Source organism: Larimichthys crocea, chromosome VIII, assembly GCF_000972845.2.
Source record: "Larimichthys crocea isolate SSNF chromosome VIII, L_crocea_2.0, whole genome shotgun sequence".
NCBI lineage: Eukaryota > Metazoa > Chordata > Actinopteri > Sciaenidae > Larimichthys > Larimichthys crocea.
The window spans coordinates 9014307-9039309 of NC_040018.1; the positions used below are offsets into that span (position 1 = coordinate 9014307).

The following is a 25003-nucleotide window of genomic DNA, read 5'->3' on the forward strand; positions in this document are numbered from 1 at the left end:
AAGGGGAAGAAGCTTTGCCTCAAGAAAGACGTGTCACATACATTGTGTCAGACACATATAAATGCATAAATATGCTCATACACACACAACTACACAGTAAAATACACACAAAGGCACACATACACTTATATCCAGCAAACGCTGCTGCAGAGGTTTATGCCGAGTACAATGATGCCCAGAAGTGGGTGTTTATAGGCCAGGCTGCAGCCAGCCACACAACTGAGGGGATATTTTGCTAAAGCTTGTATGTGGATAATTAATATGCCTCATAACCTAATTTAATGTCGTGTTATTTCACAGGGACAACATTTTGAGTTAAGGGAATGGGGATTTTGTGGTTTAACACAAATTCACCACATGCCTGCAGTTTCAGGTCATTTTCAGTTTTTTTCATTCTGTAAATTTGACCCATTTTTTTTTACATCATTCTGCGGCACAGTGCTGACATGCTCTGTCAGCTCGGAGTTTTGAGTCTTTACCGCTATGAAACACAAATGCCTTTAATATTAAACATACAAACAGCATAATTTCTAAATGGCTCCTGCTAGGTTGCCTACATTTTGACATTTTGAGGATCAGCCAGTGCCATTGGAACTGTGCTACACAAAAGAAGCAGATGGCAAACAGGAAGCCATCCACAAATTCCTTGAGGAATTTGTCACATTAAATTATGTGAGAATTTAGTCTGTGCTACATTATTAAAACACAGCATCACAGGGCTTTGCTTTTGTGTGTTTGTTATTCCCAGTGCCAAGTTGATATATTGTCAAGCTCACAGGAAACCTGGCTACTCCGTCCCAGACAGCGATACTCCTTTGTGATTCACTGATATAAAAAATAAATAAAGAAAATAAACATACTTAATTTGAATGTTCTTAATATTAATAGCATAGATAAATCTAAGAATGTAAGACTGTCCCCTAACAGATGTTTATATTGGACATGTTCCCTGTCCCCAGGAAGAAAGGACAGCCACTGCATTTGCAGGACCAACTCTCGATACAATACCATAACAATGCCTTATTTGATATGTACCTTTGAGGAATATACACATATTTTTCAACCAAGCCCTCTAGTCTTGGTGTTGAATCTCAGGCCTCCACCTCTCCAGCCTTTACCAACATTAGGATATACTGTACCATTTGGACCTACACTTTTTAACCACCATCAATTTGTGCCCATACTTTATCCACCTGTTATGCTGTCTTGTGTAAGTACAGTAATACACTAGACAGCAGCATCAATATGACTAGTCTCTGCAGATATCTGCATATGAATGTAAAATCTGTAGGCAAGAAGAAGGGACCTGATTTCCGTTTGTATTTTTTGACGTAGTATTGACCAATGACTTTTGGTCACTTTTCAATACATGTTTCATTTTTCTTCCAATTATTATTGTTTCCAGCGAGCCTCTCATCATTTAACAGAAAAAAATACATGAAACAAACAGCACCAGGATTAAATAACAAGTGCAACTTTTCCAGCCATGTGGCAAGTTCAAACCTGATGGCAAGTTCGCACCTTTCTGCCATTAGCCGACTATCACACTGTTAATAATCAAAGGGAAGGTCTCAACACCAGGTTTCAGCATTGATTTTCACAATGAGACTATATTCATGACTTTGTACCATTATGCAAACCAAAAACTTGAAAACGATTACAAAGTTTCAGGGCGTCCCTGTAACCATAGTAACTCACTGTTAATACCCAATATCAGAACAACTGAGTGGTAACCATAGTAACGCACTGTGCCAGAGGGGAGGGAGAAACGCTGAATGAAGCCAGTACATGTGAAAATAGTTAATTGCGTGGGTCTCGCAGTCATTGTGTGTGAGTTGGCAGCCCCTGAGCCGGTCAGTCAACTTAACACCGTACCCCGAGTGAAGAGTGAGCAACAAAAAGTGAAAGTGTGGCCCCCCTATCAGTTGTGGCCCTGAACAATCGCACAGAACGCTTATGCCAGGGCCTCACCCTGAGAGGAGGCCATGCTAGCTAAGCAGCTTAACTTTAACGCAGATGGTCCGTGTTCAGATCCCGCCCTGGTGCGGGTCACGCACATGCACGCTGTAAACAATGCCATTGGCTATAGAGTGTGACAATCTGCCAATAAAAATATCAGCCCCCCGCACATTTCTTTTCTCCTCAGATCTACATTGATCTCATAAACGGCCTCTGTGAGCTCAATAGAAATCATGATGGAAACACTTTTAAAGACCCAGGCCAAATTCAATATTTAACTGGAAGTCTATTCAGCATACTTAGTGTCTAAGGCATAAACAATGACCTGTACACAAGCCTGCATCACCTTTCTTTGCATTTCAACCGCAACACCGCTGTATCCTCTCCTCCAGTACAAACTAGTCTGTGTATGCAATTCACTCTGTTCCTTCCTTGGTGATGCAGACCAGACTTTTAATAATCAACACTCAGTCAGTGTTTGTGTTGCTAACTTTCAGTTCCCAGTTTGGCCACAGCAGCAGCTGGGTGTATCCAAGCCAAACCACCTATCTGGACACCTTTACTAAAAAAACATTTCCACGATTTCCAAACAACAGAAACCTGGATGTTTTATTTCCGAATTCTCATTATACAAACCCAAATAGGCTATTGTATGGTGCATGGCTAGGGCTGATAGGGGTTGCATTGTAGAATGGGCTTACAAGAGATCATGATAAATAAATAAAAACAGGAGTTACAATGAGGCCAAAATTAGAACAATTGTTCTAGCAATCGACTTGGGTCAATACATCCAGTCACAAAAAATAAATACATAAATTAACTATCTGTTTAAATATGGATTAGTCCAATACTACAATTAAAGTTGACATCTATTTGCACGTTAGGATGTATTAATATGAATAATAATGGCAAGTGGTACAATAGGGGCTTAGTATACAGTAAGTGTTATGTGTGCCCATACATGACATGTGTCGATGTTGTAGCACTGTCTTCACAGGTGCTTTATAAAAAGGTTAGCCCACTTTAAAAAAAAGAAAGAAAAAGAAGACTGAGACTACACTTGCTCTGAAATAAAGGCTAATGTTTTGAGCAGGTTCAAACGGTTTACCATGATCAGAATGGTAAATATCAGCACAGCTGAGGCGAGTGGAAACTACATTTTTAGCAGGTATTTGATCAGAGAGCAAACCTTTGGAGAAATTTAAATATTTGTGCTGAATAAATGGTTAATGGATCATAATTTATCCTGAGTGGGACATAAATGTCTGTACCAAATTTCATAACATGTCAAGTTCTTTACTGTGTAAATATGCACAGGAAGGTGTACAGTAATGATAAAATCAGTGTCAGTGAGCTTGAGAACTTAATTGGTTACTGGTCCAATAGTTAGAGATATTTCACTAAAAACACAAATGTTAAGATCATGGTGGTATCCACCATGTGCCACCAAATTCTGTGGCAATTTATCTGACACACACACATTTACCTGATGAGATATTTGACTGGGTGTGTGTACTGCCACCAGCAAATTACAGGAAAATCAGGGAAACACTAAAGACATTCGGAATAATCCTCTGGGGACAATCATAAATGTCTAAATAAATGTAATGGCAATCCATCTAATAGTTGTTAAGACATTTCAGTCAATAATAGTTTTACATTGCCATCCCGTTTTATTTGCCGACTTTGAGATATTCACAGATTTCTGCCTCCACTCTGATAGAATGGAGGTGAACAGATCCATAAATAATCTACAGACCTCAAAGTGAAAACTCTCCGTTGAAAGTGTCTATGAAAACTGTTGGCTCTGTGTGCTCTGTGGATTATGAATGTTGTTGTTTATTGCCCTGAGCGCCTCAAATGAAATTCCATTCACCTCAGTAGTAGTGTTGGAATGAAGACAGAAATATTCCTCAAAGCATTTTAATTAACACCATCTCTGGTGTGTGATTTTTTTAAACTAATTTTACAGTAATTTCAGTGGACAGACCTTTTACATCAGTAGAAGCAGTACTGCAGTAGTAAAAGTAGCCACAGTAATGGTAGCAGTAGGTTTTGCAGTAGTGATGGATAGACGTAGTAGCAGTAGTCATACTAAAAAATAAAGAAGTTGGACTCTTGCCTGGTAGAATGGTGAATTAGAATTTTATAAAATTCATAAAATAAACAAACAAACACGTATATCCTCCAAATATGCATTAAGAGTGTAAGGACTAGTCCACCCTACTCTCTCTCCACCCACACTGCTTCAACAGCGCTAGGGAGTGCACTCATGCTTAATGAATTGAGACAGAAGGCCAGATAAATGTGACCAGTTCACTAAAGGCAGCAGGCAGACACAGAGAGGCCACAGCCTGCTTGCTGTGTTACATATACAGGGAGCACCGGAGGCGCCCTGTAGTCCGATCCCTACTTTACTCTGCCTCTGGTTGGCATAAACATCTAATAGGGCCTAAAAGCCTTAGATGAGAGCAACACATGCTGGGTAAGTGGTTGAAAATGGGACATGGAAAAGGTTTTAGGACATTCCAAGAACAAAGCATACAGCGAGCGTCTCTTCTAATCTATGAGATATGTGTCCCTGTAGTATGGGTTACGGCTGTGTGTGTGTTCAGTATGTGTGTCTCTGGGTGTGTTGACCTGTATGTGTGTGAGATGCATACATGCATGTTTGGTGCTGTGTGTAATTCTTTGTATACACGCAGGTGGTTGTTCATGTTATGGTTGTTTCTGGGTATATCTAAATATGTGTGTATGTGTACAGTATGTGTCTAATGTGTAACAGCATGTGCGCATGTTTTTGTCGAAACGTTATGTGTATGTGAAAGAGAATATTTATTATGCAGTAAAATGTGTGTGTGTCTGTGTGTGTGTGTGTGTGTGTGTTGCAGCCAACAGGGCCAGCACATATCATCGCTTATCAGAGATGGAGAAGATGTTTCCTCGGGGGTCAGTGAGCAGCCGTCACTTCGCATAAAGGCAGCCAGAAGGGAGGAAGAATAAGAACGAAGCAAGGGATAGATGAGAGATAACAAAGAAGATGGAGGAGAAAGGGGTGGAGGGTAGGAGGAGATGGACCGAGGGTGTGCCTCTACTAGTCAGTATCGTGCCAAAAAATTCCAAGTGATGATAGAGTGACAAAAAAGAAGAAGGCGGCGCTATAAAACACAACAGTTTAGGAAGTGGAATAGCACGGTAGAGAAAGAGAGAATAACAATATATTTGCCAGAGGGAACTATGGGAGAAGAATGAGGGCAAAACAACGTGGGCTTGTTACATAAAGCTGGGATCACATGCGGGTCAGCACATCAGACCAAACAGTAGATAGGAGGCAAGCAGTTCAGGAGAAAAAACTAAATAATAGAAATAAAACAAGGCAACAGGACGGCCAATGCTACAACAACGGTTATCTAGCAGTCTTCACTGCCTCCCTCTCAAAGAAATACTCTTTTCTGAAATGCCATAAAACTTAGCTGAGAAAAGAAGGAGTTGATCGAAGCCTATTTATTGGTGCCAGCATTTCCCCTTAGCTGTCAGTAAATACTTCCTCCCCTCCAACGGAGCGGGTGTTTCTGTATTTATGGGTTTTAATAGGAAGAGCGTGATCATCATATTGACCGGTCTGCTCAGATCCTAATGGGCGCCTTAAATCTCTGGGAAACACACTGTATTCTGGGGTGAGTTACAGGCAAATTAACATGGAGAGGGAGGCCGGCAGAGCTGCTCCTGCCGGAAGGGAGGAAAACAATCGCTTGAATGATTGTCGGACATTTAGGATGAGTAAGGGGGGCGGCAATGAGAGGGGAGAAGAGGCAATAAACGATTTTCATCAGTAGCAGGGAGAGAATGAGATGGGGTTGGAGAGGGTGGGAGGAAACCAATGTGTTCGCCTTCCATTATGAGAATCATAAAACAGTTTTAATGACCAAATATTGGGCTCTTTGAAACAAGATATTGGATCATATTACACGTATTATGGTGTCACACTTTGGCTCACACACTTTGATGCAGACAAATTGTGTAGTGCCTTTGTGTGCATCTGCATTACGCTGACTTTCCACTGTGTGTGCACAAGTCTAAATATGAGTGGTGGATTTACTGTAAATCCATCGCTTCTAAAGGTGTGCTTAATCAGGACATGTGCTGTGATAATACAGAAAAAAATGTAGCAGCACAATCGAAGAAGCTCAGTATTGTGCTGCAAATTTGGAATTTTGTATATTGGCTGTTTTACCTCACATTTTGTACACTTATAAAGAGGCCAGATTCATGTCTGACAAAGGAATTAGCTGAGTCAAACCACCACTGAACAGTTTCCTCCTGTGTTTTTGGTCTCATTTGCAGTTTCAAAGCTTCTACCATGCTGCATTATTTTATTAATTCTTGTTCAAGACCAAAACCAAAGAATATTACACCTTAACAGACAGATACACATTTGGTGCTCGAGTGAGTATTTAGGGCAGTAAAGTCAGTGTATTACAGACCAGAATAAACTACAGTATCTGTGTTCATGTGTCACTAATGTGTGTCCATCATTTGTGGAAACAATGGAGCTCTGTGGTACAGGGAGAGGGATATATCAGGTTATGGATTCACAGGATATACATAGTCTTGGTCTTGTCTTAGGATTTGTTGACAGTAAGAAAAACATCACCAGGCTTATCCTTTAAAAAAGGCCCTGCAAACCCATGGTTTCGGGACTGTGTGGGTGTGCACAGACTGTGTTTGACTGAGACCTCTCTGACTCTGCTGTAAATTTTGTTGTGCCTATTAGGTTGAGCTCTGATCTAATTAGCCACCTGTGTTGGGATTCAGGGCCTTCAAGTCAATAATCAAGATTCCAAACCCAGGTCTTTTCCTCTGAAGATATTTTGACATATTACAGTGGGAAAAGCACAGGTACAAATACTGAAATTAATCATGACTGAATTCCATTTAGCTGCTTCAGTTTGAGGGTCCTGGCATTGTGCATTCTGGCTCGCTTACTGGGATGGAGCCATTGTTACCATTATCCATAACAGCTGCTATTGTTTAAGGTCTATTGGCTGGTTCTAGATGATAATAAAATCTAAAGTTTTGCTACTTTTTACTTGTTTCAAACCAACAATGTGAAGACATCACCACAAGATGTATTTTCAGACTTCTTATACACTAAACAGTGGTTGCCAACGTGCAGGCAGAAGACCAGTATCAACCCACAGTACATTTGCTACCAGGCTGTGAGAAAAATTGTATTACTTGGAAAAAAAAAACCCTGAAAACTTAAATCTTTAGGCTCTCTGTGAGGTAACTGCCTTGAATTTGGTGCTGCCTGTTTGTGATCTTCTTTCATCACTCCCCTTAACGGCCAGAACATGAGGATACTTATTTTACTATAAACTACATCATCAGTACAGTAGTTGTATACTGGTTCAGTTAATAAGGAAATAAGGCATAAGGAATGTTGTTCAGAATTTTTTTTTTTTAACTAAAATAAATAAATGGCTTAATCGATCAATGTGGACTAAGTACCATTAGTGTGAATAGACACACTAGCATCTAAATTGCTGACCAGAATGTACATGGAGTCATAAACACAAATTTAGCAGGCGAATCAGAAGTTGCCTGACATCCAGACAGAATTTGAACTTTGCCTTTACATGTGACGTTTAATACAAAGCCGTTCGATCTAGGAACGCAAACTTGGAATAAAAAGTTAACCTTTAATGAGCGATGACAGGCAGAAATTTGGTCAATGTGACCACATGCAAATTAGAGCCGAACAATAAAAAATGGCAAAGCAAAGCCTGCGCTCATCATCTGATAGACGATGGAATCGAGTTATAAGCTACAAGTCTTCTCCCCGCTCGATAAAATGACCGCCACTATCAGCTGACAGTGAATGTCATTGCTGGTGAACAGAGGAAATTGTGCCTTGAAGTTTTGAGTAATTGAATTTGTAAAAGTCATCATATTACCCTATAATATGATATGCAGATTCAGAGGGGGTTGTAATTTACAAAAGGGTCGAACCACTATGAAACTGCCACCACTCCCCTATCCCTTTTACCGCACAGAAACACACACACATACACACTGCGTCATTAACGCAGTTTCCCATTTCACATTGCTTCTGGCATTGCTGCTCCTGCCTCAGAGGAGGTTGAGATGTGTGACTATAAACCTCAGATGATATTTTGTTACAAAGTCAGTGTGGAAATGCACCTCACACATTGGCTGATTACTCTAACGTCTCCATGACACGACCTGTCAGGATTTAAATATCCTTGACAAAGCTTCTTGCAGTATAAGAAGGGGCTGGTGAAGCATCCTCATCCACAGAATAATGAACACGGTGAAGGACATAAAACTATATGCACTATGTGAAGCATATTGTCAAGATCCTCTGAGGCACACTTGACAAACTGCAGAGCGTTTACATTTATACAGTGTACATATATATAGCAGGGAGAGCAGGCAGGGTGAAAATAACTGCAGAAAAAAAAGCAATCTTTGTGGATATTTCATGATTTGGGCTAAATGTATGCAAGTGAATAGCAAAATAACAACAGGAATGTTGGAACATGAAAATACACACATGTCTGTTGGCACTGCTTACAAATTCATTAATACTTATGGAATGAGAAGATTAAGAGAGCAAAGGACAGATGATTTGAAAAAAAAAAAAAATCAACATGTCTAACCTTTTTGGCTGTCAATGACAAAGTTACCCTCCTCGTTTCCTGTGGTAATCTTATACGTGATCCCATCTCCATCAGGGTCCTTCGCCAGCACTGTGGCAACAAGTGTGTTAGGGCCTGCGTCCTCAGAGACGAACGTCCGATATCTGATGAAACACATACAAAACACACAATCAACACGCTTATCTGTGGAAAGACACATGTCCAAACCATGGCTGTGAAGGTGAACATGAGACACATTCAACAACATTAGATCAATTCCATCAAATTCATGTCTGTAGTAGAACAAAGAGGCTCATATGGAAACAAGCTGCAATATCTACAGAATAATATTGATTGATATGAATCATAAGTGAGTCACAAGTAAATCCATTTGGAGTTCTACCAAATGCACCAGTACTTTTCCCTTACTATGCATTATAACCTCATTAGTGTGATTTCTTATTCAGCGGATCTTTGAATATCAAATTCAATTAGTGCAAACAAACAAACAGGGCTGGCCTAATATCCTGTTAAAGAAAAAAATACTTAAAAATACCTAAAAAGGACGAAGAAATAAGGATAAGAAACAAAGGTAAATGCAACAACGCATTCAATGGCATGCACCAAAGGTCTTCAGGGTAAATTGCACTGCATAGACCATAACAGCCTAATGATCAAAAATCAAAGCTTTGGCCGTGTTAACATGTTTTTTTTCTGCCATTTCTCAGGACAAACATCTCTTAACCATAGCAAGTCATGACTTTGTTCAGTGTGCTGAGCAATAGCTGCACTAATCGTTGTGTTGCACACCATGACCATTTTCATCCAGTGTTACATCTACAGCCTCAAGGGGCCCAACTGTGACTTTCACATGAGGTAAGAGGTTCTTAGACGTGATCCTAAGTGTACAGTTCTGACACATTAAGAACAGGTTTCCAACATGGTGAACAAACTCAACGTACCAGAGACATCATCGGTTTTAAGTGCCATGTGTTTAATGAGAAGTAGCTTTCCCAAACACAGCATTGTCAGTTTCCTGTTACACCAGCTAGTTAATTGGTTTCACCATGAGCCCCAGCTGTGAACAGCTCCAAAAATACAAACCAGCAGAGTCATGCATTGCAGAATTCAAAATAACCTCAAATCTGGTCACCACCATAACTCATATGGACATACAGTGAAAACATACAGAACATTTTCCTCCAGCGTCACAGACTCTTGAACCCCCACCCATCACACAACCCATCTTCCGAATGACAGCAATCATTTCCCTGGTTGTGTTGGCCACTGGTCTGCATCACTATCCTGGAGGACATCCGGAATGGCTGGACACTAATCAAATTATAAGGTTGTGTATGTCAATTGCTGGCTTCTAAATCAGTGGACAAGGGGCAGGGGAAAGAGTGTGCCCTTGACAGCAGCCTAGACAGCAATGCTTTTACAATTCTCCTTAAAGCTTTTAAGTAATGTTTTCCTGAGCAACGCACAACAGAACCGACAGGATTGTAAGCTCATCTTCTACAAACAGAGGCGTCTCTCGGGTTCTCTTAATCAATTCCTATGATCAAGTGATATGATTCAAGGACTTGTGTGTAGAATCGAGTGGCATCAAGTAATGAAGTTCCAAAGGAATAACCCCCACCTTCCAAGTGTGTAGGAGACACAAAATGCACAAAATGCATGAAGGGGCCTATCTAAAGCATACTGTAAGTATGTATGTATGTATGTAAAATATATAGAATACTACAGAATCATATGAATATTATGTATAGTCAAGGGGAAGACAAAAATAATATATTTACAACTGTCTGTATTTGACATTTATATCAGTATCTTTTATGTATGTACCCATTAAAGCTTACTTGTCTTATTTCTCATCATCCTCCCGCACCAAACGGAGCTCAGCTTCAGTTTTGTCTTTGTATCTTACAGTAGCACTTTGAACTTCAGCTTTGAACTTCAATGGCCTTACACATTCATCTCTGAACCACTGATGTGCCTGAAAGCAAAACTTTTCTTGAAAGGCTGGGCTTTTTACCTCGCTGACATGTGGGTCACATTCTACATTCTTGGGACAAATTTTAGCTGCACTTATGGGAATAGCAGATATCACATGGGTTGATACGTCCAGCCAGCTGTGTTAGGATGAAAACATTTTAACTAATACATTACTTACAAATCCTGGAGTACCTCCTAAGTAAGACTTTTCACACTTATAATGATGGATTGCTCTGAAGCAAGCACGCATCATACACATTTGAAAAGTCTAAATGACACACTATTTAAATTTTTTGGAAATAAAACTATTGGCTAGCCTAGGGCAGCAAAATAAAATTCCCAAATGGACAACTCATTTGTTTAAAAACTTGGGAATCAAACTAGTCACTCTTGATACAGTAGTATCAAGTGTTACGTCCCTGTCTAAGGTGTAGGGAGTGTAACATAAATAGTCCACACTTGTTGATGATCAAAAACATGAAGTTTATTGCTGCTACAGAAAAGGCAGTTCACTACTACTGCGTCAGTCTAAACAGTTACTATTTACAAGCAAGGTGATATGCAAGATGGCACCGTCCTAGTGGGTGCCTGTTGTAGTAGCTCCGGGTATTACTGTCGTTTTTGTATTTTTATTGGCCGGAGAGACCCACCATACCAGAGGAAATAAAGTGAAGAGCGGGGGTTAAACAGAGGATGAAGAAGAGGAAGTTTAAGCCCTAGATCCCTGCAGTCATCACTGGAAACGTGAGGTCATTGGAAAATAAAATGGACAAACTGGAAGCTCTCGCCAGGGCACAGAGGGAGTACAGGGAGTCCAGTATCATGTGTTTCACAGAAACATGGCTGCACGAGCAGATACCAGACTCTAATGTCACCATTCCTGGCTTCCAGACGGTTCAAGCCGACAGAGGGACCACCACGTCCAGCAAGAAGAAAGGAGGGGGACTTGCCATGATAACAACAGGTGGTGTAACCCCGGGCACGTCTCTGTCAAAGAGCGGGTCTGCAGCCTGGACATCAAGCTCATCGCTGTCGGACTTCGTCCATATTATTTGCCAAGGGAGTTTACCAGTGTTCTCGCCATCACTGTTTACATTCCTCCATCTGGAAACGCGGATGCAGCGTGTGACGTCATCCACACCGTGACTGCAGGACTTCGTCATCATCAAAGGTGACTTTAACCATGTTTCTCTCCCATCCACACTCCCAGCCTTCTACCAGTTTGTCAAATGTTCCACCCGTGAAAATAAGACTGCTGTACGCAAATGTTAAGGATGCGTACATCTCCACTGCCCTGCCACCACTGGGCAGGTCAGGCCACAACCTAACCCTGCTCTCACCATTATACAAGCCTGTGGAGAAATCAGTTCTCAGCCAATGACTCTGCGGCTGTCTGGAAAGGGCTCAGGCAGATCACCAACTACAAGCCTAAAGCCCCTCACTCCAACAATGACCAAAGCCTAGCCAATGACCTGAACAAGTTATATTGCCACTTTGAAAGACCCCACCTCAGCAGGGGCCTAGGCACCTCCACCAATGCCCACCTTAAAGGTCCCCCCTCCACCCCACCCAACCCACCTCAGTGATGGCTCTTTCCATCCTGGAGAGGGACGTCAACAAACTCTTCAGGAGACAGAGCCCCCGGACAGCAGCTGGACCAGATTCTGTCTCCCCATCCACCTTGAAGCACTGCACTGATCAGTTGTCTCCAATCAGATATCATTACATTTGCTCACATGAAATCCTCCGCTCACATATACTCATATCTAACCAACCACTTTAATAACATGGCATATTTAAACTGTCAGAGCCCTCACTTATCTTGCTATATCCAATACTACTGATCTATCTATCTATCTATCTATCTATCTATCTATCTATCTATCTATCTATCTATCTATCTATCTATCTATCTATCTATCTATCTATCTATCTATCAACCAGAACACAGGGAAATCTTTCTCTGTGCATGTGGTGAAAAAAACATGATGTACTCAGTCAGGTTCCCATCATCTCTGGAAAGAACAGAGTTGGGAGTATTTCTTTGCAGCAATTGAGTATAATTTTCATCAGTATGTTTGCATTAGTGTATAATTACCTGAATATATCACATTTTGAACTGACCATTCTGTACAGTAGCCCAGCAACTATAACTGATCTAGATATGGCCTTTATGAATTGATTGATGAATTTGGCAGCCAGAGTTTTTCCTACACGCTTAGAAGGAGAGGGTGAGACGTGGGAGAGTATTCAGTTGTTTGCAATCTGTAACATCACTGCCACAGCTGGACTGAAGTAAGCTTGGTGGATCAGCATCTTAACAAAGATCCTCAGAAAGACAGGAGGTCACAATCTAGTTCAGAACAAAAACTGACACAAAAATGGCTGGCTGAACACATGAAAATGCCATTCAATGAAAAAAAAAACTAAATAAATACATTTTAAAAATTGGATCTGTCCAATAGATGCAATATTTCAGTACAAACTGACAAAATGATACTGTTTTTTTTTTTTTACTTTACTTTAAATATTGAGACTAAAAGCCAAGACTAAATGATGTTCTTTCTGCTGTCATTTGTCAGTGACTCATTGCCAGTGCACATGTGCATGCACATTCAAAATGCAGGTCTAGTAACTCCGACTGTCTTACATAAACATATATCCATCAGTCACTCCACCCTAGCGACGAGGCATATTCATATTTCACTGAAAACAAGGTACTCTCATTAGGAGTTGAACATTGTGATCATGTTCTGTCACTGCTGTCTTTCTGCCTCAACAATTGTTGGACTAGTTCTGCCTGGGAAGATCAGTGATGTGCCACTCGTTTGCTCTGTTTGTGGAGTGTTGAGTAATTTCAGCACACACTCTGCAAGCTGCACACTACCCTGCAGATCAATATGAAAGTCAGGAAAGGGGAGATGCTGTGCGGTGTTTCTTTATTATGCAGTTTCTCTAAGGGTACATAGGGCACATTGATCAAACGGCTTCCACTTGTGGTCTAAGGAAGCTATTTGAAAGATCATTAGATAATTGCTTGTATTTATCTCACCTGAAAGCCAAAAAGAACTAAAGCCTCCTTATGCATTTCTGCCTGCAATTTGATGGCAAAATTACAGATGCTGTCTGAGCAGCTGAATTTATGCACAACTCTTTCACACAAGCTACTAAGCTTCTTTTGTCCTGACTCCCCAAATTAACTCTACTCGTGCATTACAGATGCAGGCAGAGTAATCATTACAGATTCAAATGGAGTTGGCTTACAATTAGGCCTATGATTACAAGCAGCCTGAAACGGCAACAACAGCTAATGTCGGCATTTATTGGTCTGCAAGCCTCATCATTTTTTGTTATAAGTTAACATTTCAGTAACACTTTTTACCTATACCTCATCTGTACTGCATTATGGGGACATTCACAGTGAGATGGAAGACATTCATAATGTTTCATGACCACACAAAGCTTTCTGATGCAATAGCATAAAACATACATTATTATAATGGACTATTAGGTTGACTAATCAACTAGTTATAAACTAGACATTGACTGATGGAGCTCATGATATACATTATGACTACCTATACTTACCTATAGATCAACAACTACCTGTAGTAAAGCCCCATAGTATGCTATAACAGTCCATGATTGTATCTATTAGGTACATATTAATACATCTATAATAATGCATGCTTCATCATAACATTTAATTGTTGTTGGCAAGTAAAGCATAATCTTCATCTTGGGCTGTTGGATATTATGTTTATCTGACATATAAGATATTTTGCAGACCAAAACAATTAATTAAAATAATTAAAAAACTAAGGAGATTAATTAATTCATTAAGTTTGCAACAGGCATTTTATTTGTAATGTTGCGATATTAGATATTGAAATAAGTTTTAAAAAAAGCTTTTAGATCAAATAACACCATGTTTTTTTTTTGGGGGGGGGGGGTTTAAACAGCAATTGTGCAAACTACGTGCTGAAAGAGATTGTGTACTACAATCAAAAGCTGCAGAACAGCTGCTAAATGAATTTTGTGGTGAGATTGTTTTGTCAGAAACAATTGTTGGTTCCAGAATTGATATAAGGTAATTCATCATCCTTTATTGTACATTCAAGGACCAGTGTAACAGAAACTTTGTCATCAGCTCTTCTGCCCCAAAATGTGCTATTGTGCTAACACAAGTACTCAATGCAGTAAGTAAAAAAAAATATTAGATAATGAAATTATGTCTGTGTTGACAATGAAATGAGGGAGTTGAGCCTGATAAGAAAGAAGACAAATGCACAAACTCTGTGTCCAGCATACCAGAAAAGCAGACTTAGGAAACACCTAGGAAATAATGGTTTGCTTCCATTGCCATTTTTTCACAAGGTGTTGGGGTTAATCCTACTTGACACCTACAGTATGTCAACCTAACTTCAACAAATACCTCTCTCTAATGTTTGCAAGCAGACACTTGTAGGTGTCTGAAACACTGCCTATGTGAGTGCCAGAGCGAGACATTGGGACCATGAGATGCCTTTTGCAATCACATTTGGGCTCTACCACAATTCTAATTTGGCCCGATCAATGTTGCAATCAATGGAAAAACCACCTCAGACATACACCACCACACCCCAATTACTTTTTAACCTTTTTTTTTTTTACTTTTTGTTTCAGTTTGTTTTCAGTTTGTTGGTCCGCGGGAAAAAAATAGATGTGTCCCTTAGGGCCAGTGACTAATGTCAGTTGTGAAAATTAATTACTGAATTTAATTATTTAGTTTGTTTAGTTTATCCAGATAAGGAAACAATGGAGAATGGAGGAAAGGGAGGAAGTAATAGTATGTGTGTCTGTGAGAGTGTGTTGAATAGCTGAGGAGTCAAAACTGTCATCTGATCTGACCAACTGCTCCTCGCTGATTGTTATTTATTTGCTGGTATTCTTCCGATCGGATTCCCTATTAATCAGGAATCTATTTCCATTTGCTTTGCTCAATTTCTACTCACATTTTACATATTATTCATGTATGTAAGTAAATAGAGCTGGCACCTGAATTATGTCACTTCATCTGAGTACTGAGTGGAAGAATTGACAGTATTGACAAAACAATTCCCACTCAAAGCATTTGGGTAGATGCAGTGGTGGATGTGGGGCTGATGGTGAACAGTAGGGATAACCTGTATCACACATGGCTACAACAGAAGCACTGAAGCAGTAGTATTTGCTATAGCGAGATACGTGAGGGCTCTAACAGTTTAAATATGCCATGTTATTAAAGTGGTTGGTTAGATATGAGTATATGTGAGCGGAGGATTATATGTGAGCAAATGTTATGATATCTGATTCTGTCAATATCCCTATGACATGTCCGCTGGGTTCTGGTCTGTTTACCTTTGCATGAGTCTGAAAGCTTGATCTGTTGAATCTTTAGTGTGTCTTTTTAGGGGAGAACCTTACAGGCTGGTGCAGTACTTTTACATGCAGACAAGTATCCAGCTAGGTTTTCATCATATTTGAGGACAGATATTTCCATGAAGCATAGAAAACAATAGAAAATACATGTGAATGTGTGAGTACACAATTCTAAGAGTAAACAAATTTCTGCGTTGTTGCAGGCATGACAACAACATTGCCTCAGCTGTTGAGGATGAACTTTCCTCTGTCTGACTGTACTCTGTTGCCTTCAATATTCTGCTAGATCTGGTCCTGTTCTACTGGTTCTGCTGGCCTCCTCCCCCTGGTCACCAGGGATGGAAAATGAGAGTGACAATATATTTTTATTACTGGTGCCAGACTTCTGCTCTAATTTTAGCATGTAGATGATCACTACTAGTTTATCACATATTTCCAAGTAACTAGTACCTTAAAATATAGTTAAAGATACACTTTGTAGACAGTGATCATAAACCTTATTATGCCAAAGTATGCATGTTGCTGAAGGAGCGCTCCAACTCACATTTATTATCATTGTTGTTTAATCCGTTGATCATTTTCTTGATAAACTCACTGTTCTTGTATTGCAAGACGTTGTCTTGGAATGTATTGTTTAGTCCACACGATATTCAGTGAGCACGTACAAAACCAAATAAGAAATATTCACATTTGAAAACAGAAATCAGATCAGATTTTCTAAAAATTATATTAACAATTCTAACAATACTATTAATTATTCTAACAATACTATCGATTAAAAATGAATGGATTAAGCAACTAATGGTTGCAGCTCTTCTACAAATAGCATATTCAGGTGTATCAAAACCAGGATCCAGGTTCCTAAAACAGTCATTCATGTTAAGAATTACTTTCTCAAATTTAACAAGAAAAGTTTCTTCATATATACTGTATAACATTTTTGGCCACATGTCAAAACATGCTTTATGCCTCCATGATGAACAGAGTGGGAATACTTTATTGCTGGCAACCTGCTGTGAACATCTGTTTTTCTAAGGTCAATGTTACCATTGCACTGTGGGGACTATGTCATTTCTCTTATTAACTTAATACAGGGAATAAAAAAACACAGCGAATGAGAAATAAAGGTTTTTTTAAGAGAAATCTGATCTGGAGGAAAACGTCTCCCAAAACAATAACGGGTGATGCCTGAGCAAGAGTTATATTGATGTCTCTGCTGCCATCTCTTTATACCAAGATACCAAAACAATAAACTAAAAGAAAGATCATATCAGTGACTTTGGTCATCAGAGTCATGTCATATTAAGGAAAATCATCAATCACACACACTTTTCTCATCTCTTTCACAAACTCCCCTGACCTAGGAATAGCAGTCCCTTAAAGCTTGCGAGCTGTGTGCATGGGGTTGTAATAAAGTAACATTTAAGGAATTGATTAAACTTTGTGTTCATCATGAGAAGCTGCAAACATTGGTATGTTCAGCTAAGTAGATTTATTTGCCTACAGTGCTAACCTAACATTACTCTCAAGGATGAATAGAAACTAGCTCAAATATATCTAACAACAAAAATACTATATTTAGGATTTCCTGTTGAAATTCTCTGTCCATTTCAAAGGCTTAGCAGTTGAGACCCATTCTCTTTAAGTAGTAGCCAATTTAGTTACCTTTAAGAACAACTAACTTTTCAAACACTTTATTTCTGGTGTTGAATGCCCCCTTTGCAGATGTAATATTATTCCTGCAAATGACAACATTTTATCCCCTGGAGCTGAAGAGGTGTGTGTTAAATTGACCGAAAAAGGAGCTTCATCAGTGGGTACAGCTCCAGAGAAAGCTTATGCCTTCTGGGGTGCACCAGAAAATGAAGGGTCTCTAACTTTCTACCTTTTCAAATTAAAAGCCCTCTAGAATTTTATAGACTGTCCAGCCATATACTAGGTTTTGACCTGGTTTTATTTATTTTTTTATTTATTTATATCTTTTATGAATAATGGCTAGAATATTTTGATCATTTTCAAAATAAAAGTACTCCAATCTAAAGTATCTTATTTGCTTGCTTGTATTTGATTTGTTTTAGTGCTGTCAGATGCAGGTTGCAGTACTACAAGTACTTTATACAGTAATGCATTTAATAAAATAAACAAATCCTGCCCTTTACTGTTTGTATTGGATTTGTTAAGTCAAGATTATTTTGCCAATTTTGGCTTCGTCATAAACCATTTTCTCATGCAAAAGTGGAAAGTACTGCTTTGGAAAACTAACAAATCATAAATCTAAGCTCTGGATTGTGGTTCTGTTTGAAAGAAATAAAATAATGTAATACAGCACATAACTAGCTCTACCCTGCAACACAAGGCTGCTCCTTTATTTCCATGCCCTATATGCTGGAATTTTACCTGTAGGTGTAGCTTTCGTTTCAGCCTGTTCTGCATCATTATTCATTCATAATTTCTTGTTTGCAGCCATCAGGTTCATGTCTAAGACCTTTTTGTTGGGTTCTAATAATCATGTCAGACTGCACTCCCAACCAACTCAAAGAGTTTAAATTAATTAGCACCCAGACGCAGGTGATAATGTCTGCAAAAAATTAGAAGTCTGCTTTTGTCCACCGCTGTCTGAAATCAAGAAACCAAGTGCCAGTTGTTAAAAATCAGTGATTTCAACGCCAAAATCTGCCAGTTATCATTGTGAACTGCATCTATACAGCGATAAGCAGCAACACACCCCTAATAATCAATTCCACCTGTTGTATCATGTTGCAATGTGCATGCTTGCATGCTGTTCAAGATGATTGTTCATTATTAGCACAAAGGTGTCAAATTACTGCAGTCGCAAAAATGCAGTCACAAATCACAGAAAAATACAGACCTGAACACACAAATACATACATGTGAGGTGTATAGACCCACATGCAAGAACAGCACAAGAAGCGTTCTGGGGTGGTTTCTGTGGCAACAGGAAGGTGTTGGTAGGTACAGTAATGGGGTCCTGGTGGCAAAGTGACAGCACATAGATGAAAGGCTGCTATTCTGTCATTCACCAGGAAGCGAGAGTCGTGCAGTGAAGGAGTAGATCTGAGGGCATGTGAGTGCATAACTCATGGAAACATGAAATAAAAAAAAAACAAATAGGTCTCCTTTTCTTCCTCCTGCTTTCTTTCTTGCACTCTGTATCAAACATTTACATCATGATCATGGCCGGTTTCAAAAAGCAGCAATGACTCCAACTTCAAAATAACACTGTTCATGATTATTTTTCTAGACTTGCAGCCGACATTCAGCCAGAATTGGCAAAACACACAAACTCATTATTGTATGCTTCCAACTCCAAGAATCGATACCAGTAGACCAGATTTTCTGCCTGGATAATGATACATTTAATGACCACACTCTCTCCCTTTCCTCTGTCCATCACATGCATTGACAACACACACACACACAACTGGGCAAACATGACATATCTACAGGGAAACTAATGAATTTTATCTTCCCAAACTGTCCCTGCTGTATCTATTTCTTCAAAGATATAACAGATGTGTTTGCTTATTCCCGCAATTGTGAGTGTGTGTGCATATGTATGCACATTTGTGCCTGCATGTATGAAGATGTGTGTGTGTGTGTGTCCAAGTGATACATCATAGATCGTCCAGTAGTGTTTTTGTAGCTGTAGTGGAGGGTTGAGGGCTACAGAAGAAAAACAGATTATTCTGCTGTTACTGACAGTAAATCAATACGACCCGCGCACACACATCCAAATTCCCTCTCGCTATGAACAACATGAACACATGCATATCAGATGCATGATGCATGAATGCACTTTATAACTACATCACTCTGTCCATACCAACATCCCACTTTGCTGGGGCCATCTCAATTACTGAATACACACACACACACACACATACACACAGTGCAAGCTCAGGGCCTCCTGAGGGTGTTGGTGGGCACGGCTGATTGACCCTGCCTCACCAATCTGCCCAGCTCTCTGCCAGAAAATCAACCAATTAAAAGATGCAGGCACCACAGCAGCACTGGGGGGGAAAAAAGCACTGGAATTGTGGGTAACGGCAGCTGCGATGTTGAATTGGGAAGCAGCTGTAAGGAGCTGACCTGACAAGACAGGACAGACACACACACACACACACACAAACTCTCTCTCTGCCCTCAAATAGCTTTGGTCGTCTGCATTTTATGTGCTTCGCTCATAAATTGGTATGCATTTTATCTCTGACCATCGCTCAAGTGGCCCAAGTCCAAAAGTCTTCAGTTCATTCAGTTTAATCTTTTTCTATTTTCACCACACATGCATTATCTTGTAAAATGTACAGTCACACTATTCTTAGGTGTGTTTAAAGTGCATCTTTACAGGATGAAGACAGAGCTAAGGCAGAAGGAAGAACACATCACTTAGTCAGAAGCAGAGGAGAATACGTTCTCTTTGACCTACAGGAAATCATTTTAGCAGACGGTGGCAGAATTTGAACTTGGGCTGCATCTAAAGATTTTTTTCAAAATCAGTTAATATCAGGGCCTGTTTCCTCAGGCTACATCTGAAAACCCAACTGTGTGCAGCAGCTGTAAAGCTTGAATGGAATACTGTTTATGCTAATGTCTGCAGACTAACCTAGTTGGATCATCCTGGCACAACAAAGAACTTAACGTAGAGAGATTGACCCAGATTGTTTGTTAGCAACAATGCTGTCTAGTGCAGAGAGTCCTATGCTCCGTCCTATTCTACAACCACAACTATTGACTACATAACATGGTGCTGTCACATGATCCTGCTCACAAGAATGACCATCATTCTCTCCTGTCTCAAACTAACATAAGGTTTTCACTGCATCGCATAAAACCATTGTGTTTTAATCTCTTTGACATTGAACAACTGTGTGAGAATCTTACTTACATATGCTGGGAGAACTCAGGTGCCTCGTCGTTGACGTTAGCCATTCGAATCCGCACTGTAGTCGTGCCAGTGCGAGGGACCTCCCCCTTGTCAATTGCCATCACTACAAACTCGTACAGGTGATTGGGCCTCTCGTAGTCCAGAGGCCCTGCAGGGAAAATGGTCCCATGTGGAGAAATGGTGAAGTCTGGACTCAGGGTGTAATAGGTCAACTCTGCATTCTCCTCTGAGTCGCAGTCATTGGCGGACACTACAGATAAGAACATAGAGATCAAAAATAAACACATAAACATTAGAAGTAAAAGTACTGTTAATAAGTCAGTAAGTCCACTTCTTGTAGTACTGGTGCATGAAATGCAAAACCATTCCAATACAAGCTAATAAAAAAAATATATATGACATTGGAAAAGTGTGTGAGTGAATTTTTGTTAACAGAGCATGCTGTTTTCGTGGGGTTGAATTACAGGGAAGTTTTTGTGGAGAAGGCAATACAGGTGGAGTAAAGGCTTTGGGCCTTTTTTGTAGTCAGGTCAAAGTGTTAAGTTGAATTACATTCCAGTGTAAGGTCAGCATCTCTTCAAAATGAATGCACACAGTTTTCCAGACAGATAGATTTAGTATTTCAACAGATAGCAGGTGAAAAAGTATCCCAGAGACACAAAAGTTACAAATTGAAATTTTTTAAATATTTTAAAAATATTACATTCATCCGTTGGATTGGTTTGAGAAATACTAATACAATGCTAGATCACCGTGTTCTATTTTTCACGCTTTTATAGTCACGGTGGAGGAAATATGTTTATGTAAATCATTTGCCTTTGACCTTATATTGCATATTATGCTTGATATTGTGTTTACTAATGTTTAGTGTCTGATAGTTATACTTTGCCTCATTGTATTGTTTATGTTTATTGTTCTAACTATGTTTATGCTGCCCTCTTGGCCTACTCTTGTAGTAAGATGACATTTTAATCTCAATGTGTTAACTAAATATTGATACAGAAGCTGAATTAATTAAGAAAATATAATTCCTTCTCTCATAAAGATTAATGCCGAGTTTGTTCTTGTGTTATTATATTTGAGCAGTATCTATTAATTTCTTATGTTAAGTGACTACAGTGAAGTTTGAAACAGAAGTCATGACTGACTTAAATGTTCAAGTCTACAACCCAAGCAGAGTAAGTGTTATTTGCACGGACTGTGTTGAACTGACCGTCATTTTGCAACATTTCTGTTTCTACATCGCACATTGGGAATCCATGAAGCCAGAACTCGCTCGCCACAAATTGATTGCCTTGCTAAAACTGAAAAAGACCACGGGGGATTTGAATAAGCATATTTTCCGCTAACAAGTCATTTCAACATCAAACTCTCAATTCTCCAATTCACCTTACATTGCATTTGGCTCATGTGCCCATACACACAAACACCTATGCACATGAATAAACACGAGCAGACGTACACATAAATACTGTTTACTTCAACTAATAAACTAAACTATTGCCATAAAGCCTCAGGGAAGCACAAATTATCAATTTTAACAAAATGTCAACAAAACTAAATATCTCTGTTTAAAAGCGGGCTCGTAAACTCAGTCACTGTTTATTTACATGATTTGTTTAATTTCAGTACGGGTCCAGTTTCATTTAATTGATTTTGAAGTGTTGTGGTACTGTACTGTGGCCTCCAGTCTTCCAGCATCCTGTGCAACCATCAAACTAAACTAAAATCAATTACATCTTTAAAACACAGTTTTCCTTCCCCATGAAGCTGCAAGATGAAAATGTAAAATATGCCTTCTTCTGCCCTAAACCACAAAGAGCATCAGCTGCAGAGAAGAGCAACCCATTACTACTAATTACTGAACAGGAGCACTAATGAAATTCAGGATGACGATACTCTACAAGTGAAGAATCAGAAAATGTAACCTGGTTTGGGCTGTATAGCATTTGCCTGCACAGCATGGAAAGAAGAGATGGCAGGGTGATTGTGAAAGCTTTTAGTATGTGAGCAAATTCCTAAAACTGTTATTCAGTCAAAGCTTTTTCAGCTGCTAGTTGATAAGCTGGAATTTTCCCAAAAGACTCTGTAATGTATTGTAAACACTGGGAGGAGGAAGGATGTTTCATCATTAAATTGCCATAAAGCATTGGTTTACAGCTGCAAAAATAGCTTCTCTATCTACTTTGTCATATAGCCTTCTTTTTAGCAGGGAAGAAATTGCAATACACAGCTGAAAACCCCATTAAATCAGGTGTGGTAATGGCAAGTTTTTGTCCAGAATTGGCCACGCTTTTTGTTACTCACTATAGTGTTAGTAATTTATGTTATTTAGATTTATGTCAGGCTTGCAAGTTAGATAAAGTGAATCTTTACCCTGCACTACCGTACTGGTTACAAGGACTGACATTTTTCTCAACTGTAGCTGAAGTGCAGCTGTTTTGCTGCTGAAAAGTGATGAATAACCTTTTATCCAACAATGAAGGGTAGAAAATGAACTGCAGTGCGAGTGTCTGCCCGGAGTCCAATACCATCCAGTGGTCAAACGCATGTCACATATGAGTCAATATTTAATTTACTAAGTACAGATTTTTACTCTTCAGAGCACCGTTTGAGCATGTATTTATCAGTAAATCCTGCTGTAATCTTGAATCAGCATTGTTGTGCTGGCATCACAACATTGAAGGGCGGTGGGGGGTGCACAGTGCATTACTAGCTGAATCTCCCATGTCTTTCTGGCATATAATGATTTTTTTTACTGAAGATGGAAACTGCAGGAACCTCAGATCTCTACGGAATGCAGGATAATTGGCCTGCTTGGTACAGTATTTTTTCCCCAAGCTGGCGAAGTACACATTTGTCTACTCTCATGATGGAACTGATTATAGGATTACTAGCACATGATTTAGCAAAACGATGCTGGATTCCTATTTTCCCTGCTCATTTAATTTAATACTGTCCTTTTTAGCCTGTTTAATCAATTGAAGGGACATGACTTTATTTCAGGAGGTTGGGCTATTCATTTTCATATTAGGACTCAGAACTGGACCTGACAGAATTAATTGTATTTATTATTACATACATTTAAACATTTTAATTGCATTTCTTAAACGAATAAGAAAAACAGATGTTTTTTTTGTTTTTTTCTGGCAAAGGTGCATGTGCATGTTGTGTTTTTTCCACCTCATCAAGTTTAAAAGCTAATTGCCTATATTCAAATTGGAAAATTGGAAACACCAGAAAGGTTCTGGGATGCATACGGTTTTAGATTTAGATATGCTAATATATATAGTGCTAAAGATGCTCCCAAAAGTACAGACAACAATCTTCAAACCCAAATACGCAAAAATATACATGCACGTGTGGGCACACGTACACACAGCAGCAGCACAGCAGGGGGAAACTTCTCGCCTCCCTTGGTGCACCTGTTGTTGGCAGCAGTTGATGCCGCCTGCTGTGCCTCCTACACCATACACCTCACTCACTCATTTACTTTCTCTCTTACTCACTCACTCACTCACTCACTCACCTCTCACTTACTAGCATTTACTAGATTGTTTGTTCTGGTGTTCCATAATGACAATTTAGCAGACACTTAGCTAAATGATCCTTTGTTATTCACAAACCTTTGTTTTGTTATTTAAATAAATAGCTGGTGTTTTTAGAAATGCTAATAAAATGGCTCTAGGGATGGCAATCTGTTGGTAGGTTCTTCTACCTTTAGCACAAACAGACTTCCAGTTTTTGACTAATACTTGGCCAAATATCTGCTTTATTACTGACACTCCAATTAGCCTAAGTTCTACTTGTTTCAGGCTAAAAACAGTGGCAAATGCATGAACTATGATGATGCATTATACTTGCTTTAACGTGTGTAAGTACAGCTTTGAAGAGGCACAGGTGTGGTTGGAGGCTCTCTTTGGAACAACAGATAAACTCTCTTTTTGCATTTGCTCTGCAGTAAGCTTCTTTTTGGTTTGTTGTTGTATGTTCACTTCCTGTAGAAACAAAGCTACAGTCATGTGGTGGCATACAAGAACTTAGACAACATGACATATCTCAAACAGTTAAATGTGTC

At 39.4% G+C, this 25003-nt stretch overlaps 1 protein-coding gene across 1 annotated transcript in view; it reads right to left on the reverse strand.

Annotated features, from left to right (window-relative positions):
* LOC109139107 (neural-cadherin) overlaps positions 1-25003 on the reverse strand; it is a 267154-nt gene that overhangs the window by 155143 nt on the left and 87008 nt on the right. Inside the window, exons 6-7 of the mRNA XM_027281561.1 lie at positions 20926-21175; positions 8643-8785 (exon numbers count right to left, since the gene is read on the reverse strand). Of these exons, the coding sequence (XP_027137362.1) occupies positions 8643-8785; positions 20926-21175 (393 nt within the window). The remainder of the gene's footprint in view (positions 1-8642; positions 8786-20925; positions 21176-25003) is intronic.